At 32.6% G+C, this 17,750-nt stretch overlaps 1 protein-coding gene across 5 annotated transcripts; it reads right to left on the reverse strand.

Annotated features, from left to right (window-relative positions):
- Nucleotides 1-6,770: 6,770 nt before the first annotated feature.
- LOC130973416 (probable trehalase) lies at nucleotides 6,771-15,119 on the reverse strand. Of its 5 annotated transcripts, XM_057897915.1 has the most exons (15): nucleotides 14,539-15,119; nucleotides 14,196-14,348; nucleotides 13,897-14,112; nucleotides 10,758-13,098; nucleotides 10,005-10,625; nucleotides 9,794-9,913; nucleotides 9,182-9,297; nucleotides 8,963-9,063; nucleotides 8,765-8,874; nucleotides 8,582-8,654; nucleotides 8,337-8,501; nucleotides 8,158-8,245; nucleotides 7,650-7,749; nucleotides 7,310-7,523; nucleotides 6,771-7,181 (listed from the first exon to the last, which is right to left on the reverse strand). In XM_057897915.1, the coding sequence occupies exons 5-15, from the start codon at nucleotides 10,595-10,597 to the stop codon at nucleotides 7,098-7,100; spliced, it is 1,764 nt and encodes a 587-aa protein (XP_057753898.1). In that variant the 5' UTR covers nucleotides 10,598-10,625; nucleotides 10,758-13,098; nucleotides 13,897-14,112; nucleotides 14,196-14,348; nucleotides 14,539-15,119; the 3' UTR covers nucleotides 6,771-7,097. The 5 variants fall into 5 exon arrangements, with proteins under 5 accessions (XP_057753898.1, XP_057753901.1, XP_057753900.1 ...); XM_057897918.1 differs by having other exon boundaries at nucleotides 10,005-10,533; nucleotides 10,758-10,799; nucleotides 13,897-14,348; XM_057897917.1 differs by having other exon boundaries at nucleotides 10,005-10,533; nucleotides 13,897-14,348.
- Nucleotides 15,120-17,750: the final 2,631 nt, after the last annotated feature.

Raw genomic sequence — 17,750 nt, forward strand, 5'->3', positions numbered from 1 at the left:
CCCGGTCTTCAGGACCCGGGATTATCAGTTCATATTTTGGCTCGTCCTCCTCCGAAGTACAGAGCTTGTGATGAGTACGAAGATGAGTGATGAACTCAGCATCGACCAACGGTTCCTTCCCAAGGACCGTAACATCTACCCACTGAGAAAGAACGTCTACGGAAGCCATTTTTTATATAAAGAAAAGTGGCAGAAACCTACAAAAGGGAAAAAGAAAATGAAAAATCAAAAAACACGGCCCCTAAAGAGGAGAGATACGAAGCTAGAGTCTATAGGTTAACCTATCCACTCACAAAACAAAAACATGCAAACATAAAGCATGACATGGAAGAAACAAAACTAACCTTTATCCGAGAAATGAAGGTTGGAGAAGAACAGTGATCTTCGAACGCAAGAATGCAGCACGAACAAGATAAGAAGAAGCTTGAAAGATTGCAGAAACGGAAAATGGAAAGAGAGGGAAAGTATTTATAAACATGCCAAGGGGCATAATGGTAAAAACGGGGCAGTCATTAATGAGATTGCACCGTTACCAAAGCCCTTAACGCTTCCCCAACGGACACGACGCTTGAATTGACGTAACTGTCAGAAACAAAAGGTCGCGAAAATCACGTCGGTTTCTAAGACCCGTGTTTCCTTCAAACAAGTCGACTACGTACCCGAGTTAAATACTTGAACCCAAACTTTAAAGAAAATTTGGGCTCAAGTAGGGGCACTGTTCATACCCTGGCCCAATACAAAGGCCCAGGTCCAACTAAAAAGGCCTAACCTGAAGGGTTGAGCCTAGCTAAAGTACCGACCTTCACATAAGAAGTCGGTATCAACCACGACTTGGTCTAAAGAAGTCGGATGTGAGATCAGTTGGCAGATAAACACTCATTCAAATGAGTAACCGCCCCTAAAATCTCTCTAATCGCTTCATAAAGCCATATCTTAACCTCCCCAAGATAATAGGGACGGTTAGCGCCCTAAAGATACGGCACTACACCAACGGTGGTTATTGGCTCACCACTATAAATACACTGACACCCCTCAGGTATCTCTAAGTCCAATACTCTCTAGACCTGCTTACACTCTCGCTAACTTAGGCATCGGAGTGTCTTTGCAGGTACCACCCCCCATTCACTCACGAACACAAGTCGGACGGAGCCTCCCGAGTTGCAGATCCACCCGGAGTTCTCCTCCTTCACACACTTGGGCCATCAAACGCCATCTATCTAATTAATCTCCGGGTACCTACCGTAACAGTACCATATACTTTTCTATTAATTAAAGGTCGCATAATAAACTCCTTCCATTTTCTATATATAGAATAATATGTAACACTTACTTTGTGTTAGTTTTCAGTTTTTCCATTTTGATGAGTTTTACACATTTAAATGATTATTTATGTTTAATGTAAAAAAATAGTTATTTTTATTAATGTGGTATTATATATAATTGGATGCGATGTAAAACAATTTTACATAGATAATACATCAAAATTATATATGTGTGTGTGTTTTGAGGTTTTATTTTCAAGGGAAATAAAAGTTTTGTTTTTTTTAATGTTTAATTAATCTACAATATTAAGATTTGTTCCAAAATTTTATTTTTAAATTGGTAAAATAAGAAGACTACTTTATGTAAATTTGTGCAAAGCTAGAAATCTGCAGCAAAATTAAACAGAACCAATTATTCTTATTATTCACGGTTGAAGTTATCAAAATGTTAACTTGAATGCTTGTGAAAATCATATAATTAATTAATTTAATTGATTGATATTGATTGAGCAATGAGCATGACATGATTTGTCTATTAAAAGATTTTTTATAAAAGAAAATTGGTTAATTGACGTCGATTTTAAAGTTCACTCGTTTATGAGATTTCTTTGCAAGTCTTCGCCTTTGTTATTTTAGTCAATGGAAAAAATATCTACCAGACAATATATATATATATATATATATATATATATATATAGGAGTAATATATATCATACCCCAATGATATGACTAACAATTTATTAAATTGAACTTTAAATTTAATTTAATTTTATATAATATATTTATGAAAAAGGTTAATATTTTCTATCAATATTAACTAACACTTTAAATATTTTATTTTTATTATTTAAAATATTAATTTAACAAAAAATAATAAATTTTATTAACCATATAATATTTTTATATATTTAAAGTTTGCTTGTTAAAAACTTAAATCTCTTCTATGACATTTAAATTTTACTCATAGAATTAAAAAAAATGAACTTTATCTTATTTTATCTCTACTTTTATATAAATTAAACATAAATTTCATAAACACCAAATAATTTCTCTAAACTTAAATTAAATTTTAAATTTATACTTTTATCTTATAAATACTTGTATTTAATCATTTATCAAGTATAATAAATAATACACATTAATTTTTTTATCTCCTCTCCACTCCCCCCTCCCTCCCTCTCTCTGTATATATATCAATTAATAACTTTTTTTACTATATAATCTCAAACATTAAAAAAATATTTTATTATTTTTCTCAATACATATGTTCTTTAGTTTTGGAAAATTATTTTAAAACGAAAAAAATATATCAATCACCATCGTTATATTCCCTTTAATGTATTTTCTTTCCTTCCCACTCCCATTTTTTAAATTTATGGCGTCTCCAATAAATTATAAGTTTGGTCTCAATTTGTGTACTGTTTAAATTTAAAGGAGAATAATTTGTCTAAACGAGTTTTCATCCATATAATCAAGTCAACTTGAAAATCGCTGCACCATAATTAAACAAAATAATCCTTTAAACTAACACCACCGACACCACCGGTTGTTGATTATTTTATCAGCTCAATTACAAATTGAAATATTTTTGTATCCAAATTTAATTAAGTTGGTCTAAACTCAATAAAAAATTATTTTTATCACACCAACGTGTATCACACTAGCGTGTATCACAGGTGCATTTTAATACAACTTTTTCGTCTTCATCTTCTCTTTCTATTTTTTCTTCTTCTCCCCTTCATTCTTTTAAATTCGCGCACGCGGGTTCTTTTTCTTCATTCTCCTCCTCCTCCTTTTTCTCTTTCGTTATCGTAATCACCAACAACAACCAATATTTTGTTAACAAAAATCAACATTTTAAATTGAATTTGAATTTATATAATGGATAATGTTTGGTTCATTTAATATTATACAGTAATTTCATTTTGATAATATTTTCGGTTCATTCTAGACGCAAGTATTTTTGAATTCGAATTTATATAATAAACAAATATTTGGTTCATTTAGTATTATATAATGGTTTTGTTTTGATAATATTTTCAGTTTATTCTAGATACAGATGTTTCTGAATTCGAATTTATATAAAAAATAACATAAGTATCTAATAAAAATAAAGAAAAGAACAATATTTATAAAACAATAATTGGTTTTATATTATGATGACGGCAAAGTAAGATTACTTACCTATTCTCTCATTTTATACCGCAATTAAAACCACGAATCACTTGAAGAATAAGAAGCAAGCAGTTGAGAGATAAAATCTTGATTATTAATATTAATTATAGTTATAGTTATTATTAGTGTATAATTTCTTGCGCAAAAACTAATATTATTAACAAATCATTTAATTTGGTAGCAGTTTTCTATATATTTATTCCCAATTTTTATTTCAAGCAAGCTTGAAATTTGTGAAATTCAGAATATGATTGGGTGAGATTCATATATGGTATTCGGTTCATTTGGTATTATACCATGGTTTGCTTTAATAATATTTTCGATTTATTTGCAGTTCAGGTGTGTTGTCGATGAATAATTTGTCCCAATAGTTGGAATGATTTTCAAGACAAATTGAATGGAATTGAATAAAATCTAATACAATTGAATAAAATGATAATAAATAATTTTATTCTTTTTTGCTAAAAAAAGACTCAATCATTAACAAAAACACATCGAATTCATCTTTGATCCAAATGAATCTCATCAATTAGACTAAGAAATAAACCGAAATTACTTAAGAAATAAAAAATTTGGTCAATATTTATCAGCAGCATCAAGTGAATCTTAATTAACACAAAAATGATCGAAATAAATTAAGAAATGCACTGAAATTATTTAATGATGGTAGCAAAAAAAATCAGAACTAATAAAAATGCTTGCAAAATGTTGGTATTATTGGTGATGACGATAACAAAAAAGAAAAAGTAGAAGATGCAACATTGAAGAAAAAAGAATCTGCGTGTGCAAATTTGGAAGAAGAAGAAGAAGAAAGAGAAAGAGAAGAAGAAGGATGAGAAGAAGAAGGGAAGAAGAAGAACTTGCGCGAATTTGGAAGAAGAAGAAGAAAAAAAGACGAGGAGAAGGAGAAGAAAAATGAGCGCGTGATTTAAAAAGTTGTTATAACAACTTAAATAGACTTAGATAAGTATTTTGTTTGAATGTAAAGCTTTATTCTTATTTTATTATTCCTTCAGGTAGTACTCAGTCAAGAAGATACTACTATACAAGGTTCTAAAAATCGGACCGATAATCAAACTGTTCTAATTATTGATTAATTAATTTATTGATCCAATTTATTTAACTGTAATTCAATTGAAATAATTATTTTATAATAAAATAATAAATAAAATATAAATAAACATATTAAAAATAAATTAAAGTCTAATATAAACTTTAAATTATGATCCCAATTTAAAATATTACATCAACTAAAATCTTAAATTTTGTCAAAGTATAAATTTAAAGTTAAATAATTTTTTATCTCATCAATTAATAACAATATAATACTCAATTATATTATTAAGATAGTCACTATTTATGCATAATTTTAATAAAATTGTTAGCACAAAAAGATTGATTATAATGGACAAGTAATAATTTTACAATTTTAATATGGCCTGAAGTGATCTTGTGGATGAACATAAACAAAATCTGTTTAAAAAAAAAAGGAAAATTTAAAATGCTAGAATATTATGTAATTGCTATTTAAAAAATGAACATATTAAATTATTAACAATGCTGTTGAGTTTGCACATAGAGACTCTGCTCATATATATTTAAGACTCTGCCCAAGACTCTTTTTTAACAAAATTAATCTCAATTGATATGTTAGACATATATTTTCTATAACTAATCATAACAGAACTTAATTTTATTAAGTGATTTCATTATCTTTTGTACTCTTTACCAAAATAATAAATTAACCAATTTAGTTAATACAACTGTAAATACAGTAAATAATCTGCTTCATACACTTCTCAAAAGTGATCTTAAATTATTTGCAATAATAATGAACGATATTTCATAAACAACTCAATTGTCAAAATTAAAAACATGAATAACACTATTTAAAATCTACAGAAATACACCAATCTCAAAAAATGTATAATTGGCAAAATTGATCAAATCATGGCAAAACTAAGTTCTTAAAAAAAATTTTGGTATATCACAATCAAAATGGAGCCGGAGCTGTTTTGTCCTTTTTTTTTTGTTGCCGCTCCTGTTGTGTTTTGTGCTTTAAACTTAAACCAAGCACTAGTAAATTATAATAGTGCTAAATGAGGAGTATATAATATAAAAAGGGGAGAAATGGAAATGAAGATTGAAAACTAAAAAAAGATGTTATGCGGTTAATTTTATGTATTTTTATATATTTTTATTATAATTAATTATCATCAACATTAAACGAATAAAAAAAAATAGGTAACAAGCATCATATTGCTACTCATGATCAATTTATTAAGAAATGTATGTGTGTTATATTTGTTATTTGAGTGAAATATCAAATTGGGGCTTATTAATTTTTATTCTGGATAAATTAGGGTTATATATATATATTTTTAGAATATTAAATAAATTAATCTCTAATATTTTTTAAAAAGTCATAAAGTCTTTAATTTTTCTTAAAAAACATATAAAATGGTTAATAGATCAAATTGTTTGACATTTTAAAAAATAATAGACTAATTTAGATATACATTATTAATTTAAAAGAGAAGAAACAAATTTATTCAAGCAAAAAATTATGAATGACCAATTCAACTTTTCGAACAATTTGAATTAGAAAAAATTTAGAAAATCAACTACAATATAAGTCAACTCAATCAATCTCATTTTATTTCTAGTTTTAAAATTCAAAAAATTAGAGTAGTAGAAGTTTTTTTTTATATAACTGACTTATTTTTTAACTAATTAACTGCAATTGACTGCACTCCTAATTAGCTGTCTAATATTATCGTTTGTTAATAACGAAGGGCTAACATAAAATATATAATGTTGCTTGTGACGACTTGACCATGAAGGATTATCAAAATTGTGATAATGTACTTAGTCTAAATGAGTAGGACGCATGCGGTACTAATATGCAAGAAAAATTGCAAAACATATCTGCTTGAATACCCTTCAATCTTCTAAGACTATAAATGCATGATAATAATATATATTGCCATGCATAAGGAAAAGTGAAGTGTAGTCTCATCTTCACTCAGAAATAGGTATTTCATAATAATCATATCATATCATAAGATGAAGCCGATTTTCTTTGCAATATTCTTGTTTTTGGTTTCCGTAATGTTCTTTCCCTCCTCAACACTTGCAGCTCCAGTAGTAAAGGGTAAGAACTCTTATCTCATTCTAATCATTTATAGAATGTTATTAGGGATATAATTATTTAATTTTAGAAAAAAGATTTTTAGTATATATATATATAGTAATTTTAACTATGGACCTAACCAAATTTGCTATCGATTCACGGTTCGACCAACTGATCCATGCTTATATATTTCATGTCGATTAGTTCCAAAATGATGCTTAAAGATAGTCTCGCTTATGTTTTTTTTTTGTTTTTTTTTTGTTCACACAAATACACTCACCCATCCACTCACACACTAAATTAGCCACTACTAGAACACCTGGTTTGGCTTCTCTAAAATGCTTAGTAAAGCAGAAACATGAAGGGTAAACTATTATTGGAATCATTTAGCAAGTCTCTTACACACAAGAAAAATTATTGATGCAAGAAAAAGTGCTCAACAGTCGACACTTCCTTATTTAAGCGCATCATCCTCTAAACAATACCAGGCTCAAGGCTTGTTCAAACTTTGAATCTGAACACACATATCAACAATCTATACTCCGATCTTGAGGCCAACCAAACTCTTCCAAGAATGCCAACACAACCCCGTTAGACCAACCAAATCCAGTCTGCATTTGCAACACAGTTACCAACCAATACATAGTCAGATTCACATGGCACAGATCATGAAAAAGTGTTTGTGAAAAGCAACTTCAATTTGTGATTTTATAAGCCAGCTATATTAATTAGGACATACCTGGGGTGCATATTCACCCCCGCCTCCATATTCTCCACACTTCTCCACGTCAAGCTTTTCATGCATTACCCCTGTTTTCTTGTAACTAACATAATTGCTTCTAATCCATTTGATAGCAATTTCCTCAGCCAACAACCTTGCTTCTTTTGACCCTGATTTTACCAGGCCTTCTGCTAGCATGTGTTGAAGTGGAGCCCAACCATTTGGGAAGTCCCTATTACGTTTCAAATGAGTCACTAAAAACACTTAGCTTATAGACACTATTGTATTATTGGATGGTAAATGCATGTCAATTTGATGTACAAGAATATATCTCAAATCCAAATTGTTTATTACTTACCACTGTTGTCCTGAATCAGTCAAAGAAGTTGCAATTCCAGCAGCACGAATCAGGCCAGAAGTTTTGAGAGCATGAACAACGTTACCCACAAGCGAACCATCTAATGAAATATAAAATATACCAAATTTTCAACTTACAAGACAGGAAATTCTACCGAAATAAATTGAACAAAAAATGTAAAGCTTTGAAATATGGTATCCTGATTGTGCCTCTGAGAGTTCCAGTAGCATACACTCTCATGCACTACTTCCTCCCCCAAAATACTCCCCTAATACATAACACGCTTTTGGAGGGATAACTATAAGAAGTTACAGATGGGTTTAACTGTAAGGCTTACTCTTGTATTAGTTAATCCTAAGTTACTAACTGTCCGCGTGCATGTTTGATTCTAAAAAGTTCAGGCTTGCTAGTTCAAAATTAACAAGGGATTGATACCACAATGATTAGGATAACCAATCATGCAATTATATTTACTTGTTATTTGATGAAGATATCATATCAAGAATACCTGAGTAAAATGGCTCCATCCACAAAGGAACAAAATTGGAAGCAAATACATTTTTATTCTGATGCTTAGCTTCCCAAACATGAGCCACCTAAGAGTGTCGAAGAGATTAGCAATGCAGCAGCAGAAGGCTATGATATCCCTCTTTATGGCGGATTTCTACAAGGAGCAATAGGAAATACCTCACATGTGCCACTGTTGAGCCAGTAATCGAGCCATTGCTTCTTGCTTGGACTCCAGAAAACAGAATTTATTGCCTTCTTTCTAGCATCAGAAAGTTCCATGAAGTGTTTCACAGTGGTTTCGTCTCCAATAGCTTTTGCAAAGAAGGCAATATTAATTTCCATCTGGATCAATATTCATCAGAATTAAATGAGGTTTCGAACTCTGATTTCAGGTTTTTCTAGTCAATTGGTCTAAGACATACCCCAAGCAGATATGCATTCAAATCAACAGGTATTACAGATGTTGTAGCTAGTGTACTGTAGTCAGGTGGAACTCTGTATTAACAAAACATGGTTTCATCAAAAACATAAATACGTCGGTAAGAACTTAAAGTTGTGTTTTTCCCCCTTTTTGCAAAAAATCTTAATTTTATGTAATATAGTACCTCATCCATCTTGTGCTGAAATCCCATCCTGATTCAGCAGCCGAGGCAATATCACGGTAAAAATGCTGCTTTTCTGAAATATTTAAGAACTTGGAAGCAGATTTCTTGTCCTGTGCCATGGAATTTGTTACCCAAAATTACAAGTTTGAATGAAATACCACTGCATCAATACCACAGTAGTTAACAAAGCACACACACCATTGTGGACGACTCTGGCCTGGGTTTGTTCCACATTGCCTGATAGCGATTCAAGTTATGGGAGTGTCCTTGAGCATCCACAATGGTCACTCTATGTATATCTTAAAGATAAAATATAAGATAAAGCCATTACACTTGGGTAAGACTAAGAGGCAAACACATAAAAGTATTCTACAAGCATAGTCGATAAATATAAGGTGAAATTTTGTGGTTTAATACCTGAATTCCAAAAGGCATGCTCCTTAAGCAGTGCAGGTAAACATCTTTTAACTAACTCAATGTCACCAGTGCTGCGGTATATCTCATAAATCATAGAGCTTAAAAGAGGAGGCTGACTGTAAAATCATATTCAAGGTTATAGTTTCTATTCTCGTTTGTAAAAGCAAGAATTATAATTACAAATTCTTTTATTACATACGGTGTAGTAATGAGAATGACATTATATGCAGGCAAAATTATTATAACAGAACTCATAGTACACTATCCTTTTGCAGCTTATTAGTGAAGTTAATGCAAGATCGCAAAAAATGATAGCATATAATATAATTCAGTGAACCGAAACTTTGGGAGTCAATAACATAAAGTTGCCTTATTTAACTTAACATCCATAATTTCATGCACGTAATATATCCAAACATTTTTATTCAGCAAAAGCAAAAGGCAGAGTCCAAGTTTAGACTTAGACCAGTCAACAAAAATGATGACAAATTTAGAAAGTCCAATCATATGGGTGGTTCTTTTAGGAAGCTATTTGTTTAAAAGAAATTAATGTGTCTTTACCTATCCTTTTTCCTAGATCTAGATCTTTGTAGGAATGGAAAATGTGGTTACCTCCTGTTAGTGTAGTACTGTCTAGCCCCATTGAGCACAAATCCATATTTTTCTATCAAAGAAACAAGATTCATCACAATAGCAGTAGCAGTCTTATGCATTTTACTCACCAGCAAGCCCCTGCACCACTCAAAAATGAATGCATCATTATTCCTTATAATGCTCTGAAAAGAGAAAGAGAAAGAGAAAGAGAAATAGTAGAAGAACGAACCGAATGACCCAATAGGAGTCCCAATAATAGACCTCACGAAAGCGTGAACCAGGAATAACAACAGGATTCGGCAGGGGAAGCAGAGTGTGCAGCTGCGGGTTCTTTTCGACTTCACGGGATACCTTGCGACTCAAGTTTCTCCAAAGCGAATGAACCTTCAAAGCCCACGCCCTCACCTCCGGGTGCTTCACCTTCGTCAAGAACCCTTCTGGCTCTGCAACGAAATCATGTGGCTGCCAGCACACCAGATCATCCCCTGCGCCCTTAAAGTACCTATTGATGAAGCCTTTCAGCACCTCCGCAGAAACGGTCCCGTTGGAACTCAGTCTTGGAAGGTTCTGGAATGCTTGGTGTGTCTCGGAGAGGGTGAACTTGAGGGGCAAGTCAACGTAGGTTTTGGGATCGAAGTTGGAGTCCCCGAAGGTTTGGAGCGCCGTTTCTTGGAGCTGTTCGAGGAAGGAAACAAGAGGAGTGGATGGCGTGACAACGGAACAAGAGGAAGAAGAAGAAGAAGCCATGTGGGACGAAGCTACAGCAAAGGAGAGTGAGAGTGAGAAGGTGCACAGTAGTAGGGTGAGGGCGTGCAGCGCCATCTTGTTGGAGTCAACGCGAGATTGTTGACTTGTGAAATATGGTGAATGGTGATTATGTCAATATATATTGATATGTTGGTGGATGAAACAGACAAGAACTATCGAAAAAGAAGATGAGAGAGAGAGAGAGAGAGAGAGAGAGAGAGAGTGGAAAACATACCTAGGAAGTAACGAGAGTGATTCGAAGAGAGGTGACCGGCAGCTATGACAAAAAATGGTAGCTTTTAAACTTTTGCGTCATTCGTAAGCAAACAAGTGTCAGCGTTCTTAGGACGACGGCATAAATGGTATGGAAGCCGGAGATGACAAGAACGGGAAGAAGATGACAAGGACGGAAAGGAGAGGCTGATGACGATGGGGACTTGCAGCTAGATGGGGGGAATGGAAGATGGAAGTTTGGCTGAGAGTGGAACAGAATGGATGGCTTACTGATTTCAAGTTTTCTTCTCTTCAGCCTTTTTTTTTTTTAATCCAAAACGACGTTATTTTGGTTCTAGCTTCAAAACCGTTCGGGGTCCCGATTCAATTGACTAACTAGTTCTCGATTGATATTCCAATTCTCAAATTGATTTTTAAACTTGATGGTTTTTTACTATGGACCTAACCAAATTTGCGATCGGCTCACGGTTCGATCAACCGATTCAAATTGGTTTTCAGAACCATCCTTATATATTTCATGTCAATTAGTTCCAAAATGATGTTTAAAGATCAAAGTTTAGAAAACTAAACCAGTCATCCAACTGCTCTGGTTACTAGTTAATTGGTTCAACTGAAAAAATCATATTATAGTAATAAATAAAATATAAATAAACACATTAAAACATAACTATAGTCTAATATAAACTTTAAAATATTATCCAAATTAAAAATACTATATCAACCACAATGTCTCATTAAAAATAACAATTATACAAATTAACAATCACAAAATCAAAAATAGCACCACAACAACAGAAATTTATCAAATTAACAAATTCAAGAACTTGAACTCAAATCAGAATAATTATTCAAATTAATAATTGGCAAAAATACAGCCATCTAGCAATCACAGGATCAAAGAACAACACCTCAAAAACAATTTATCAAATTACTAGACAAGATCAAGAACATGAACTAAGATAGAATAATTGTTCAAATTAACAATTAGATAAAAATACAGCAACCTAACAATCACAGAGCACTTCAACAACAATTTATCAAATTACTAAATTAACAAGATCAATAACATGAATTTAGATCAGAATAATTATTCAAATCAACAATTGGACAAACATACAACAACCTAACAAGAGCTTAGAAGCCAAATTATTCTTAGTATATGCATTATTATCGCTAGATGCTTTTTGATTGATACTCTCATTCATACTTAAAAATTACCAGCAACCCAATAACAATTAACAATATTACAGCAACCCAATAATCTCAAGGATAACAGTTAGTACACAACCAAAAAAATTAACAGATCAGAAGCATGTAATAATCAAAGAAAATCAGTAAACCAATAAATCACTCCACAACAATCACTAATGAGTAATGACAACATCATTGACAGAATATCAGAAAAAATGAAAATTCAGTAAATCACAATAATGACAATAAGTCAACAACAATTGATTTAATGTCGTATAATAGAAAATAAAAAAGAATAAATGCCTTTGAATCCAAGCAATCGAGAAAACGTATAAGACCATGTGAATCAGGCCAGTTTTTGTATTTTGGACCAAAACAACACTGTTTTCAACTTTTCATTCCTTAAAAAAAAAAGAAAAAGAAAAGGAACCCAGCCAAAACGGTAACCCAGCAGGCAGCAGCATCTCTGAGGTTCGAGCTCCTTCGTCACTGCCACACTTGCTCTGTCCAGCCACCGCCGTGTCACCGCCCATCGCAGCTGTCAAAGCCGCCTTCCCCACCACGGTCGTCTCCGCCACTGCTCGAAGGCACCGTTCCCACTACAACTCGTCTCGCTTCCTTCCTCTGTCCCACAGCCGCTGTTCTGCCGCGCCGGCTCTATTCCACCGTGCTCCAACTCTTCTCTACTCCAGTTCCACGACTCCTTGGCAGTAGTTCGTCGACGCTCCACCTCTTCTCGAGTTCTGCTTCCCAGTAACCCTCTAGTTCCTCACCTCTCTGATTTTTTATTTTTCTTCTTCAATTGTTATTGACTTATTGTCATGATTGTGGATTGGTATTATCGAGTTCTGCTGCCCAGTAACCCTCCAGTCCCTCACCTCTGTGATTTTTCAATTGTTGTTGACTTATTATCATTATTGTGGATTGGTATTATCATTGATTGGTTTAAGATTGTTGATGATGTTCTTGAATCTTGATTCTGATTTGTGGTTTACTGATTTTTCATTTTTTCTGATATTCTGTCAGTGATGTTGTCATTACTCATTACTGATTGTGTGGATTGGTTTTATGATTGGTTTACTGATTTTCTTTGATTCTTATATGCTTCTGATTTTTTTTTTGTGTACTTACTGTTATCAATCTTAAAGGACCTGCATTAAAAAAAATGAAAAAAAGTAAGCAAAGCATATATGAAGCACCTATTGAAAAATCTGAGTATACCATTGCAACATTAACATATATAAATTGCAACATGCCAACATCTGCGATTAGTACCAAAGTGGATAACGATTTAAAATGAACATGAACAAATTCACAAAAGAAATAATCCCACATAAGAAGATAACAGTATAATTAGTAGTCAAAATAATAAAAACTCTACCAAAGAACTATCTTCGTTGACCAGTTGAACTATGTTATATACAATTCTGCAAATATGCAGAGATATTTTTCCTGAGATAAAAAAATCTTTAAATAAAGTAAATTAATTATAAAGATAAACATATCAAAAATCTTTTAAATTTTCTTTTCATAAAAAATTTATATTCTTATATCCAAAATCAACACAATAAAAGGGGTGATGTAAAAAGAATGAGTGGAATAGCACATCATTGCAGAAAACGCACCTTCAAAACCACTTGAGAAACTCATTAAACAGTTTCATAGTGACAAAGTACTCCATTTAATTGACATGGAGAATGAAGTCATGAACTAACCTGGACTTCCCTTGTACGGAATCATTAGCATAATTCCCAGTAGAACAAAAATTGAAGGAAAATGTTAAATTGACAGAATCACAGCACAAATTCACTAATTATTTCACAAAGTACACATATATAAACAAAATTACAGCAGAAATTCACAAATTATTTCACAAATTCACCAAGATTCAAACATCCAGTGAAGTATAGATTCAAATTCATAATGTGAGAGGGGGGGGGGGGACTTACTGCGGACAGAGAAAGACAGAGGAGGAAGACAGCAACAGAGGACGCAGCGACGGCGAGAGGCTCGGGATGCAGCGACGGCAAGATGCTCGGGACACAGCGAGGGACTCGGGAGAGGAAGAAGACTTCGACGGCAAGGGGCTCGCGAGAGGAAGAAGACTTCTCAGTTCTCTGGGTATAGACTGGAGTTCTCTAGGTATCAACCTGACTCAGAAATCACTAACAAAGTAGCAGCAGCACAACAAATTAAAATCATTAACAATTTTGCAAAAACAGCGGAAGCAGATGGAAGAGTAATCAACCTGACTCGGGAAAATTAAGAAGCAACGAAAAGCAATAAGAGACTGAATCGGAAATAGAACCAAACTGAATCAGAAATACCACCAAACTAATTCCAAAAATTTTCATGTGGTGCACCAATTCCACAAATTCTTCCTCTTTCGCCTTCCCCTTTCCTGCATTAACATTAAATAAACAAAAAGTTCAGAATCAACCCTAAACCAGAATTAAAAAAACAAAATCAGAATCAACAATCTCAACCACAGAATCAAGAACAAGCCAACCAAGTGTTTATTACAAATTAGAATCAATAAGAAGACTAAATCAGAATTAAAAAAAAATAGAATCAGAACAAAAAAAACAAACCTGAGGCTTAGGCTCCATTACAGAGGACGTCCGAGGTGCAGGATGGTAAGACGACGGCGGCGACGAAACAAAAACCAGAGATGGAAGGACAACACTGCTTCAATGACGGAGAAGAAGAGACTGGACAGACGACACGGTTTCAGCGACGAACGGCGGCAGCGTCGACTGCATCTGGTGCGTGCTGCTGCGGTTCGTCCAGGACGACGGCGGCTGTTAGTTCGTGGAGGAGACGGCTTGCTGCTGGAGAGGTGGTGTGTGGAGCCGTCGACGATGAGGGAGAGAGCGAAGCGCTACGAGCCTACGAGGAAGGGAGAGGAAGAGGAAAGGGCCGCGCCGCCGCGATGGTGCTGTCCGGCGGCGTCAATGGCGGAAAAGAAGGGGTTCCGCGCTGCTGGGAGGGAGGGTCGCTAGGTTAGGGCTTTAGGTTATCTGATTTGGGTCACTTGGTCTAATGGTTTTGTTAGGGTGTTTTAGATGAACCAGTTTGGTTCGGTTTGATTAGAATTTTTAATATTAGAACCAAAAATTGAACAACAAAAATTTTTGTTCGAATTGTTTGGTTTTTGATTTTTTCGGTTTGATTTTATTCGATCCAAATTGATTTTAAATCCCGCTATATATATATATATATATATGGATTTAGGATAAATTCGTTTCTACTGTCTCATTCAACGTCTGTCCCAAATAAAATCCGTCTTGGACTAGATTATTATCTACCCGACCAAATAAAAGCAGGTCGGGTACTCATAGGTTCGGATACTCCTACCAATCCTATCTCAATGTACCTTCTTAGTTTCTTTCAAATAGCTTTAAGTTTGTTGTAATAGTAAGACTGCCTGTGAAATAAAACCATATATTTCATTTCAATAATTGTGGTAGAAAGTTAATGCTAGCTAATCCAGTAATTCCCATTTACATTTCAATTATTCTTTCTTCTATATATGAAATTACTAAAAATAATAGAGGTATTCATGGATCGAATTCGATCTGCACATTCGCAGTATTTATCTGAATCCAATTTTAAAATTGTGGATATAGATCCGATTCGCAAGAATATCGAATCGGATCCGATCCGTACACTAATAGGATTAGATCGTAAATTTTGTATAAGTATCCGCATATCCGCGTATCCACAAAAAAAATAAATATTTTTTTATGTTTTATTTCAACTAATAATTATCATATATGTTGTATTATTTTAATTATTATTTAAGAAAAGTATGTTTAATATTATTTTTTTAAAAATAAACATATTTAAAAAAATAAAAAAATAAATTTTATTGATATTTTTTAATAAAAATAAACTTTTAAAAATATTTTTGTGATTTGTGAATATATCCAATATCCGATATATGATTCGATCCACAAATATACAGATCAGATTAAATCTAAATTTAAAAATTGCATATATTAAATCCGATCCGACTCGATAAATTTAATGCGATCAAAATTTCCGATTCACATCTATCCTTTAAAATAGCATATATTTCATTGTCAATATGCTTTTTAATATAAGGAAAAAAGACAAATAGGTCCCTGACTTTTCAAATTTTTGACAAACACATCCCTAACAAAATTTAAATACAAAAAAGTCCCTGACTTTAACAAACGGAGAACAATTTAGTCCTTCCGTCTATTTGCCTCTCATACACCTAACGGAACTGGCTGACGTGGCTAAAACGGTGTCCAGGTGTCCGTTACGGTGCCACGTTGGAAGGGAAAAAAGTTCGAAGGACAAATAAGTCCTTGACGTCATTTTACAAATAAAGTTCAAAGGACAAATAGGTCCTTGAAAATTTTTTTTTTTCAAAATTAATAAACTCATCTCCTAAATTCTCTCATCTACCTCTCTCCATTTTTATATTTCTCTCTACTATTTTTACTCTATATATAATTATATTTTATATTAGTAATTTGACAAATCAAAATATGTCATTCGATATTTTTTTACAATTAAAATATTTTAAATGTAAAATTATACACATTAAATTATTTTAAATTTTAGATAACGAATGTTAAAATTAATTACTAATAAAAAATTAGACTTTTTCATATAAAAATAATAACTAAAAATCTTATTATTTAATTTTTTATTTGCAGATATCTTGGTCTTCTTAGTCAAAAACTTTTGTCAACTTACGACTTTTTTGTAAAAGTAGTTTGATTTTATAAATCTTTTGTGTCATGCATAATTTATACTGTTAGAACAAAGTGAACTATAATTTAAAAAAAATATATTCTCGTAATGTTATTATGCATAAAAATACTAGTTCTAATATAATACACAAATGCACTAATGCTAACTTAATATATGAATGATGCACAAATGAACTAATGCTAACTTGATGCATAAATGAACTGATGCTAACTAATGCCACTGGTATGATGAAAACTGAACTAATGCAATTTAACAAATTCTAATATAATACACAAATGCACTAAAACTAAACTAATGCAATTTAAGAAAAAGAGTAGAAACATAACAAGCCCAATTTCTACAATTTTAATACAAATAATTTAAATTGTAGAATAAAATAAGTTAACTAGATTTCAAAATACAAGCATAATTTTATCAGAAATTATTTTTAATATGGAAAGAAAATTGGTGTTTTGGTTGAATATTGACATTTGAAGTGTATTACAGTATTATGGAAATTATTCAACACGCCCCACGTGTTGGCTAAGATGCTGCCACGTGTTCAACACGCCCCCCACGTGTTGGCCAAAATGATGCCACGTGTTCACCACGCCCCCCACGTGTTGACTTCCCACAAAAAAAATCAACCCATCTATAATTACACTACATTCTCCCATTTTCAACAAAAACACCAATATTTTGTCCATACAAAAAAAAATTAGCCTAATTTTATAAACTAAATTCTCATAATAGAAGCATAATAAAAGTATAATGAAAAAAAAAATTCTCAAGGACCTATTTGTCCTTCGAACTTTATTTGTAAAATGACGTCAAGGACTTATTTGTCCTTCGAACTTTTTTCCCTTCCAACGTGGCACCGTAACGGACACCTGTACACCGTTTCAGCCACGTCAGCCAGTTCCGTTAGGTGTATGAGAGGCAAATAGACGGAAGGACTAAATTGTCCTCCGTTTGTTAAAGTCAAAGACTTTTTTGTATTTAAATTTTGTCAAGGATATATTTGCCAAAAGTTTAAAAAGTTAGGGACATATCTGTCTTTTTCCCTTAATATAAA

Source organism: Arachis stenosperma, chromosome 4, assembly GCF_014773155.1.
Source record: "Arachis stenosperma cultivar V10309 chromosome 4, arast.V10309.gnm1.PFL2, whole genome shotgun sequence".
Taxonomy (NCBI): Eukaryota; Viridiplantae; Streptophyta; class Magnoliopsida; order Fabales; family Fabaceae; genus Arachis; species Arachis stenosperma.